Source organism: Haplochromis burtoni, unplaced genomic scaffold, assembly GCF_018398535.1.
Source record: "Haplochromis burtoni strain Fernald_Lab_line unplaced genomic scaffold, NCSU_Asbu1 Contig_265, whole genome shotgun sequence".
Taxonomy (NCBI): Eukaryota; Metazoa; Chordata; class Actinopteri; order Cichliformes; family Cichlidae; genus Haplochromis; species Haplochromis burtoni.
Window position 1 is genome coordinate 182,752 of NW_024582626.1, and position 10,803 is coordinate 193,554.

The 10,803-nt window shown below is 41.1% G+C and overlaps 1 protein-coding gene across 2 annotated transcripts in view; it reads right to left on the minus strand.

Annotated features, from left to right (window-relative positions):
• Nucleotides 1-1,646: 1,646 nt before the first annotated feature.
• Nucleotides 1,647-10,803, minus strand: part of dnah2 (dynein, axonemal, heavy chain 2) — a 60,591-nt gene continuing 51,434 nt past the window's right edge. For both annotated transcript variants that reach the window (XM_014339044.2, XM_014339045.2), the window contains exons 84-88: nt 9,297-9,411; nt 3,528-3,704; nt 3,184-3,258; nt 2,165-2,315; nt 1,647-1,980 (exon numbers count right to left, since the gene is read on the minus strand). In XM_014339044.2, the coding sequence (XP_014194530.1) occupies nt 1,826-1,980; nt 2,165-2,315; nt 3,184-3,258; nt 3,528-3,704; nt 9,297-9,411 (673 nt within the window). In that variant the 3' untranslated portion in view covers nt 1,647-1,825. The remainder of the gene's footprint in view (nt 1,981-2,164; nt 2,316-3,183; nt 3,259-3,527; nt 3,705-9,296; nt 9,412-10,803) is intronic.

The following is a 10,803-nucleotide window of genomic DNA, read 5'->3' on the forward strand; positions in this document are numbered from 1 at the left end:
ACACACACACACACACACACACACACACACACACACACACACACAGACCTAGGTCTGATAAAGAGGCTCTTAAACCTCGAGGAAGTCTGTGTTGGTCTTTGAGGGGGACAGTCCTTAATTCTGAATACAACCTTGAACTCAGCTTCCCCCCGCCCCCTCACTGGTTCCCCCTCTCTCATTACTGGAATCATTCTTCCTCCCAGCTTACTTTCTCCAGGGTCCCTTCTCTTGTTTTTCTCGCCCTCCCTTTCAGGAGTTTGGGCCGAGTCCTTTTCCAGTGGGGAAGTCCGGGGCTTCTCCCTCTCTCTCCCTCTCACAGCGCTGACTGACTCCAAACGTCTTGTCTGTGAAGCTTCATTAGAATTCATTTGTTTGAATGGGTTCATTTCTCCTTCACCCACTGCCCACCCTCTCCTCCCCTTTTTTTTCCAAGCTCGGGAGACATGCAATATTAGCATAAAAATGTCCTCTGCCTCACCTTGAGTAACTGCATTGTTTTCTTGCTTTTTTTTTTTTTTTACACCGTGGACACGTTTCTGCATACGTGCATGCAAAAACAAGACAAATTTAATTTCTTGCACATTTCTATCAACATTATTTTGGTCTAAAGGTTGTAAAACGAACGCAATTGCTTCATATTTTCATGACTGTTAGAGCACTAAGTGTGAAAAAACTAAGAAGGAATATATTATGACCTCCTCATAAACACTGGAAATATGCAGTGGAAAATATGTGAAGCATTTAGTACTACATTCACATATACACAGCCCGCTTAAGCCAATAACACAAACCATTCTAATCTGCACTAACCATTAAAATAAATTTGCGGGGTATGTGGAGGAATGGGGTCAAATCTTCCACTTAATAACTGTTCAAACCTCCTTTAGCAGAAAAGACAAAGGAGGATCGGACCTGCACAATGTTCAGAACAAACTCTGAACCATTACTTTATTCAAGACTGCTTCAGCAGGCCCACATTGTCGTGGTGTCTGGTGTTTCACAGCCTCTATATTGTGATAAACATACTATACAGTAAGACCTTCCAAACGTGGGGTCATCAGGTCACTTTGAGCTTCAGGTGGAGGATAGCCACTCTGGCCATGGCGGGGTAACAATAGCCCATTAGCCTTTTATGGCTGAGGGGTCAAAAGGGCTTCTTTACCTTTTTTTTTTTTTTGCCAATTTTGGATATACAGCTGAATAAAAACAGCCACTATTCCTTCCAATCATGCTATTCTGCTCATGCACTTACAGACCAGACCTGTCTACTTTTTAAAAACGCATAAAATAGATGTAATAGCTCATCATGTTACCAAGGAATGCACTGAGCACACAGTCAAACGCTTACGTGACCCAACAGTCACTTGATCCAGATGTTACAAAGAAGTAGGTTTCCAGTAAGCGCCGATACCTCACAGTCGGAGATTTCCTGTGCATGTGTATGTAGACGGTGGTGTGTTAATGTGTGTGTTTCAGCAGGGTAAGAGGGGGTCAGCATGGAAAGACTGATGGAGGTCTGTGGAGAGGAGTGCACAGTCGGTCATTTTAAGAGCAGAGAGAAGAAAAAGGTAAAAAAAGAAATAAGAGAAGGAGAGCTTCCAGAAATGTGTCTGACCTGCTTCAAAGAGTCAAAGAACGAGTCGAGCTCAGGTGTAAAATCCTACTTTATATAGAATTCACTTTACTGTAGAACTCACATTTGAAATCATTTCAGTCACAAAAAGAGATGATAAAAAAATTAAATAAGAACTACTACACAATGAATACCTGAACCTTGCACAGAAACAACGTTTTACAGTCAGTGTGTGCGTGATTGTTAAAGCCTTCAGTTGTCCAGGCTCATGAGAAGAGCAGTTCCTCTCTTGATCCAGTGCTCTGGAGTCACAGCTCCAGATTTAAGTTCAACGCCCACAACAAAAGACGCTCGGCCTGCCCCACCAGCACGCACTGGGTAGTAGTAACACGGACACAGGTACGTACCTTCACACAGAGACACACAACTGAGTCAGTGAAACCACAAAGCGGGACAGAGAACAAAAACAAGAATCCAAACTAAGCAATTTATGGATGAACATAATAACACAGGTGACAAAAAACCACATGAAAATAAATAAAGTGGAACATAAAAAAAAGTTTGTGAAACGAAGTAAGGAATTTCACTCACTCTTGGCCATCTTCTTGCGGTTTTCCACTGGTTTGAAGTGGATGGTGGGTATAGGACAGACCATCTGCATGGGTTTAGCTTCCACCAAACAGGAGTTGTTCTTGTCCCAACCCCCTCCCTCTAAATACAAACCTCTGACGAAGACTCCGTCCTGGAGGGGCCAAAGAGACAGGTATGGAAGGCCATGAGCAGGAAAACGTGGAAAAAACATGGATTATAAATAGGTAAAGGGGAGGGGGAGTGATATAAACACTCGCTTGGAGGTGACTTCTTGCATTAAAGAAAACATGACTAACAGCTCTGCCAAGGAATTAGATAATGAAATGAGGAGAGGAAAGAAGAGGGAAGAGGAGAGCTGCAGAAAGAAAGATGGATGGCAAGAGGTGGTGGTGTTTGGGTGGCGGGGGTTACGGAGAAGCTAGAGTAGAGGCAGAGAAAGAAGAATAAGAATAAAACAAGGGTGGCTCAGAAAGGAGGTGAATGGGAAGCAGTAGGTCATGAGAGAGAACATGGGAACACAAGAGTGGTACAGAGAGGACAGGAAAAAGGAGGGTGTGAAGGAGGAGAACAGAAAGGGAAGGTGGGGGAGAAACCGGAGAATAAAATCGTTTGGACAGAAGGAAAAAGAGTCAAAGCTAAAAAAAAAATGAGGGAAAACATCAAGTTAAGAAATGATAGAAGTGCAGACTGGCACTGAAAAATCAAAGAGAGAGAAAAGAGATCAGGCATAGAAATTAAATAATTACAATGTAAGAAAATATGACCAATCAAAACATTTTACATGATCTATAAAAAAAACCAAACATCTAAACGTGAGTGTATTTGAGGGATGAAAATAGAGATGCTGCTTTGAATGAAAATAGATTGTTCTGGGAAAAACACAGCCAGTGTCTGAGTGAAGATGAAAGATGTGATGTAAAGCTGTAATGACAGCTGAAAGCTAATGGATCAGAAAAAGTAGCCCGGCGGCAGATTAGTGTCATTTTCTATACAATTTTAAGAAATACAATGTGTCTCACCTTTGGTGGGTAAAGGAGCTTGCTGTCATCTACAGTGGACACTATAAACTCCCAGGACAGCATGTCTACTGATATCTGCAGGGACACACAATAGAGTAGTTTTCATCAAATAAACACTGCGCAGCAAGCAAAGTAGGGTGTCTATATTATGTGTATTTTATGTGGTGTGAAATTTAATCTTCGCTGTTTAATCTTCAGTTTTGGAATCACGATTCACTGGGTTCAGCTCACAAAACCGTCTGTTAAAACAAGCTGAGACACTCAAAAATATATGGCCATCAATCACAAAGTGAGCGGGATTACATAACCGTCTTCTGTGCGCATGTGGTTGTGTGAATGCTCACGTTGCGTTGTCGAGCTGATGACTGCAGAACAGCAGTGAGGAAACCGTTGGGAAAGGTGAAACCGGACAGCCAGAACAAGTTGGGGGGCTGGGTCGTCTGTGCCCAGCGTGCAAACTGATCGACTCGCTGGCAAAGATCCCTGGTCCACGCTGCCAGGGGTTTCAGTGAGGGGTATGCCTAGAGGAGAGGGTGGGTGTGAGAGACGATGAGTGAGACGTGGAAAATCTACAACCATTTCATGCTTCCAGCTGTTGGCAGCTACTCAAAACAGGAACAAGTTCTGTTCAGTGCAGTCACACTGAGCACTGATGGCCTGTAGGTCTCATTAGCACACGAAACCGAACTGGTGAGTGAGAATTGAGAGGAAATGTACAAGGATGTCTTAGCATGCTGGCATCTTCAAATCTCAACAGGAAAACCTTTACTTGCTTTGACTGATTTGATAATACATAAAGACTCGCTGGGATCTAAAAATAACTGACCAAAGCATAAAAGTGATTGTGATAATTGGTTTTATTATCAAATACATAAAAAGTAAGTAACGATGACCTGTTCTCATTTCCAACTCCACATATTTCTTATTAAACTCACCGGGACTCACTTTGCATGATTCACAATTCTAAATAATCACTGTTTCTCTTACACTGCAGCCCCTCGGTTCATCCTCTGTCTGAAACAAGCTGTTTTAGCTCCCTCAACCCTCCTTTAGACTGGCTGCCCCTCACAAAGCCACGGGTGGGTGGGCCTCCTGTGTTCACAGCTAGAGCTGTATGCCTGAAACGGCTCTATTATGGAACAGGAGCGCCACCTCCTCAGAAGTAGGAATTAGTGGTTGCATGGTGATTAGTTTGATTTTGATTTTGATTTCTTTGCATTTGGCGACTGACTACAAGTAGTTGCAGCAACTAACTCCAAGATTCAACTCCAACCCACAGCGTTACTGGAGGCCAAGCTAATGCCATCCACGGTAAGCATCTGGCTAGACATCGTGTTTTTAAGATTTTCAGGGCCAAGTACAATAACCTCAGTTTAATCTGCATTTAGAAGCAGAAAATTTCAGGTCATCCAGGTCTTTATGTCTTTAAGACATTCCTGCAGTTTAACTAATTGGTGTGTGTTATCTGGCTTCATGGACAGATAGAGCTGGGTGTCATCTGCATAGCAGTGAAAATTTATGCTATGTCTTTTGATAATACTGCCCAAGAGAAGCATGTATAATGTAAACAGAATTGGTCCTAGCACTGAACCCTGAGGAACTCTATAATTAACCTCAGTGTGTGAAGAGGACTCTCCATTTACATGCACAAACTGGAGTCTATTAGATAGATATGATACAAACCACTGCAGTGCAGTACCTGTAATACCTACAGCATGTTCTAATCACTCTAATAGGATATTATGGTCGACAGTATCGAACGCTGCACTGAGGTCTAGCAGGACAAGCACAGAGATGAGTCCACTGTCAGAGGCCATAAGAAGATCATTTGTAACCTTCACTAAAGCTGTTTCTGTGCTGTGATGAGCTCTGAAACCTGACTGAAACTCTTCAAATAAACCATTCCTCTGCAGATGGTCTGTTAGCTGTTTGACAACTACTCTTTCAAGGATTTTTGATAAGGAAGGAAGGTTGGAGATTAGCCTATAATTAGCCAAGACTTCTAGGTCTAGAGATGCTTTTTGAGGTTTAACTACAGCCAGCTTGAAGGCCTGTGGTACATAGCAGATTATTAGAGATAGGTTGATCATATTTAAGATTGAAGCATTCATTAATTAATTAATTCAAATTTTATTTGTGAAGAAATTCATGAAGCTATTACTAGTTAATGTTGAAGGAATTGTTGGCTCAACAGAGCTCTGACTTCTTGTCAGCCTGGCTACAGAGCTGAAGAGAAACCTGGGGTTGTTCTTATTTTCTTCAATCGGTGACGAGTAGTAAGATGTTCTAGCTTTACAGAGAGCTTTTTTTAATAGAGCATCAAATTGGCTTTCCAGGCTAAATAATGATTTTCTAAATTAGAGAGACACCATTTCCTCTTCAGCTTATGAGTTATCTGCTTTAAGGTACACATTTGAGAGTTATACCAGTGAGTCACGTACTAAGAGGAGCTACATTATCTAGAGTTGTACACAGTGAAGAAGTAGAGATATTAACAAGATGATCAACATCAGTAGTGTTAAGCTGCTCTGCACCGTCTTGGCACAAGGCGTTGAGGAAGATAACAATGGATGAATTATATACTTAAACTTAGTTACAGCGCTTTCAGAAAGACATCTACTGTGATGAAATCCATTTGCCACTGCTGTGTAGTCGATTATTGTAACGTTATTGGGAAATCTTTAGACAAAAGAGGGTTTTCAGAGTCTACATGGATGTTAAAGTTACTCACCCACAATAATTATTTTATCTGAGCTGAGCTCTAAATCACATAAAAAGTCTGAGAATTCAGAAAGTCTGAGTAAGGCGGACGATAGATAACAACTGGTTTTCCAGTTTTCCAGCTAGGGTGGACAAGTCAGGCTTTCAAATGAATGTAAACTCTGCACAAGGCCTTTGGTTGATTACCAAGCTGGAGTGGACGATTTCTGCCACAAACCCCACCTGCGCTTCGATGATTCTAACAATTAGTATAACTCAGGGGCGTTGATTTCATCATACTGTAACCAATCAACAAAAACCAATCAATTTGTTGATTAATGATTAAACTATAAAAAATAAACTATAACAATAACAATAAAAAGAGCTATATCCATTTTTCTGCAATCAAACCTCAAGTGCAACCAAACCTGGTCGCCATCTTTGAAGGAATCATTTTAAAGACATCATGGCCTTAATATTTGAAACTATGATTTTGTTTAATGTGAGCATCCACAATTTTATATACGACAGAAAATAAGGAAAAGCAGAACAGACGAACTGTTCCTGCATTAGTCATATCCCCTCATATCTGTTTTTTTCAGTAGCTTATCAGTCATCTTATCTGCAGTAACATCAAACACAATGTGAAATACCAAACACAGCTTTACAAACAAAAATATCTGTATAATGAAAGGCGTGTCACGTATAAATTAATGCCTCAGATCCAAAGAATAAATGCTCGCGAACCACTTTTTCTGTCAGTCTACTCACTGATTTAAAAACCTTTTATTCAAAAGCAACAATTACAACAATGGGTTAGTGTGACAGACTCCGTCACAGTTCTCTATAATTTCAGAGAGTGAAAATAATCAAAACACGTGTGTTAGCTGTAACAGTAAAGATATAGCTGGAAAATGGCTCGTGCCTAGTAACTTTCCAAAACAATAAATATCAGCATGACTTAGTAATTCTCCATTTCAGAGAAACTAGCTATTAAACCTTTCAGCATTGTCACTGACGTTAAAGCCGCCATATCTGCCAAGAAGGGCTGTCATAGAGTAAAAAGACCAAACAGATGCCTAGGTTGAAGATGGGTGTAATAATTTCACTGTACAATACCATCTTAGCAACACTGATAAGCATCAATCTTATTGATATATGTTTCCCGTTGGCCCTCACGTTCACAGACGAGCTAAATGCTTTCAAAATGTAGGCTTCATGTCTGGAAAGCCACCAAGCCTTTATTGACAATATACAATTTAATGATTAATTTAAGATGTCTCTTAGGCGCACACACATTCATTATATGGTCGTCGCACATACGCACACAAATACAGGCAAAGGCTTGTGAGGAAACCAGATACAAAATGGCCGGAGACAGAGAGGCAGGCAGGCCAAAATTAAAGCCATGAGTCTGAGAGCTCAGAACTAATGACAGCCTGCTATGCCAAGGAGGGGCGGAGAAGAGAGGGATGGAGGGACGGAGGGATAAATAAGCAGGACACTCTTTGAGGGGCCGTAGTTGCTGCCTGGATCAGATGAAGCGTGACGAGAAAGAAAGAGAGCAGAATGGAGGTAATACTTCCAACATACAAACAGGAATGAGATACAGACGATGAAGAATGGAGGTGGACAATGACTGAACTAGTGCACAAAATGAGAGCAGGAGGAAAAAGAGTAAGCCACAACTGAAGTGAAAAGACCAAGAGATGAATAAAAAGCCTGGAATGGGAAGAAATATAAGGAGAGTCGTCAGGTTTACAAGTGATCAGCAGAACAGAGGCGCTCAGCTGGAGGCAGCAACTCTAATAGCTATCCAATACTCCTATAAAAGGAAATAGATACACACACTCGCACAGACACATACGGTATATTGAGCTGTATTAAGCTCCTGGCTAGAGCACAATGAGCTCAGGGTCTTTTTAGGAAAGTGGAGCAGGCCTTGGAAGGTTTACTTTGCTTATTACACTACGATTAGTTCACAGACACTGGCTTTGTTTGGCTGCTGAAGCCCGAGGTATGCTCCACCTGACTAACAGCCTCTCACAAATGCACCCATGAGCAAAAACACATACATGCATACATACATGCTTTTCATCCACAGCTCTAAGCCAGACACTTGGCTATAAACATGAACTGCCCTTACTGACCCTTGTCAGTGGACACACACAAACACACTCTAAACACACACGCCGACACTCCCTTGTAGTCAAAAGCCTTTCCAGCCTCTTGACCTGGGCTGACAGCACCCTGTGTTCTCTCCCCACTGTAAAGAGTCCAGTGATAATGAAGCCAGAATGGAGCATTTGGACAGAATCACAGCTGGAATACAGCCAGAGCCACACTGAGCCCATCTGTGTGTGTGTGTGTGTGTGTGTGTGTGTGTGTGTGTGTGTGTGTGTGTGTGTGTGTGTGTGTGTGTGTGGACAGACCAGAACAATAAATGTATGTCTGCGTAGGTGACGGATAAATACACATTTAATAACAGACCAGTGAGTGAGCACAGAGACAGGCATGCAGCTGTTTCAGTGGCTCAAAGCAGATTAGATCCGTGCTGATCGGATCACAATCACAGGGATCAATATGTGATATGAGTGCAGAGCAGACATCTGAAGGGCCTCTGTCAAGCAGCAACACACCAAAGGAATCTGTGGTAACTATCTCAGGGAGAGGAAGGCTTAAAATGCAGATTAAATCAGAATATGTAATGGAAAAATAAACACAGCGCTCTGTCAGTATTGAAATATTGTCTGCGACCCTTATTCAGAAATGCTTGGTCAGTGCTTGATTATACAGTACAGCACGGCCAAACCAAAGAAAAGTTACATTTCTCTTCACAGTATGCCTTTAATCACGCATCCTGTTACTCCTTTTCAGTTTTACTTCAGTTCTGATTCAGCAAAATCTTCTTTGGCTTTTCATGTGCGCCCAATTTTCCAATAAGTAGCTTTCTCAGCACTATTGATCTTAGCAGTCCATCCTTGTTGTAGTCTGTCTGTCAACTTTATGAAGTAAGATAATCAGAAAGTACCACATGCAGTTTCACATCTGTCATGACTTAGAACGTGTGCTTCACACATAGGACGTGTGAGTGCATCGATTTATTTTTAAACAGTGAGAAGCGGCCTCATGCAGCTGAGAAAAGATAACCAGTGAATGCACATTAAGACAGTGGAGCATATTTGGGTTAATGTTTTTGTAACCTCAATGAACTTCTAGTCTAGAAGTCTAATCTCATAACAGGTCTTTGCATTTCTACAACCCCAAAAAACGGACCCACATGTTGAGCTAGCAGAGACATATACAGAAGAATACATCTGCATAAGGAGACTGACCCAAGAAGGATCAGTAAAGGATCATAACTATCCTGCACTGGTAGCTGTAATAAACTGTGTGCACGTGTGTGTTTGCACCTTCTCCCACAGCGATGGTACACGGGCATCATGGATACAGTTGAAGATCTCCTCCAAGTTGGGTGACATCACTACTAAGCCTTTGATCCCTTTCTCCAGTTCCACCAGAGATGATCTAAAACACAAACATACACAGTTACAGTAAAACTGTGTCAACTGTGACAAAATGTGTAAAACATTTGATTGATAGGTGTTTAGCAGTAACTAGCATTGAGCCTTTTGAAATTACTCTTCTTCTTGCACATAAGCACAAGAGCAGGATGGTGAAATCCAAACTGCGTCTAGGACAGAAACAACCGCGCTGTAATACTAACGCAGCTTCAGCTGGGAAAGCTGCAGTGACAGCATGCTAACACAAAGCTAGCCAAGAACCTAGACTGATGTTAAAGCTGAGCGCATGCTGAACCCAACTCAGCACGCAGAGCCTGAACTTTAGCAGGTAACAAAAGGAGTGATAAGAAGTCAGGCTTGCAGCGTTGTAGCATCCATTTCTATCTGTCTACAGTAGAATCACTTTAAGTTGTCTTTGGCTGGTTTTCAACTTTGCTTTGTGTTGTTGGCTTCGTGTTTATATGCAAACACTAAAAGAAAGATGCCCCTGAGTCCTCATTAGGATTTGTGCTGGTACATGTAACTGTCATCTAAGGTTTATTTTGTTAACTGGTAATTATTCTGTAAACTGATCTGAAACGCATCGTCTCATAATGACAAAGCAATGTAATGAGTAACGTAATTAATTACTTTTTCTGGTGAGTAATCACGTAATGTACTTTATGTTACTTTTAAGACAAGTAACAAGTAACGAGTAATGTGTAATACATGACTTTTTTGGAATAACGGCCCCAGCACAACACATCTAGGATTATTAGCGCTCTGCGACAAGACCACACCATGTTATACTTAACTTATTCTATCAAGTGCACAACTTTCTGTTATTGATTTGTCTTTAACAACACTGGTAAATGGACTGATACCTATACAGCACTTTTGTACTCAACCACATTTATATTGCACTTCATTCTATGTGTTTTACTACTTCCCACTGCTTAACTGTTCCACATAGACTGACTCACACTGATGCATGCATCAGGAATTCAGGATTAGTACGCTTTAGCTCCTGAGCCACAACATTAAGTTAAAAATAGAAATAAATAGCATTGTTTTATAACTTAAAAAAATATGAATAGCTGACCCAGCCAAAAATAAATATGAATTTCTGCTTTTTTAACTTCTGGTATTGTCTTCAAACTGGTACAGAGGCTAATTGGAAGGAGTGAAAATCAAAAAAATCAAACACGTGAGAGAAAGCACTTTTGTTAGCAGGGTCTGAATTATTCAGTGAAAATAAAGTGCAATTATTCAGCTGTGAAACTGCACAATTTTAGCCTCAGATTTGTTTTTCTACCTGATGGCATATGACACCTACATTTAACTCATTTGAAACTGTAGATTTACACATCAAGGTACAATAAAACAACCACACACACACACACACACACACACACAC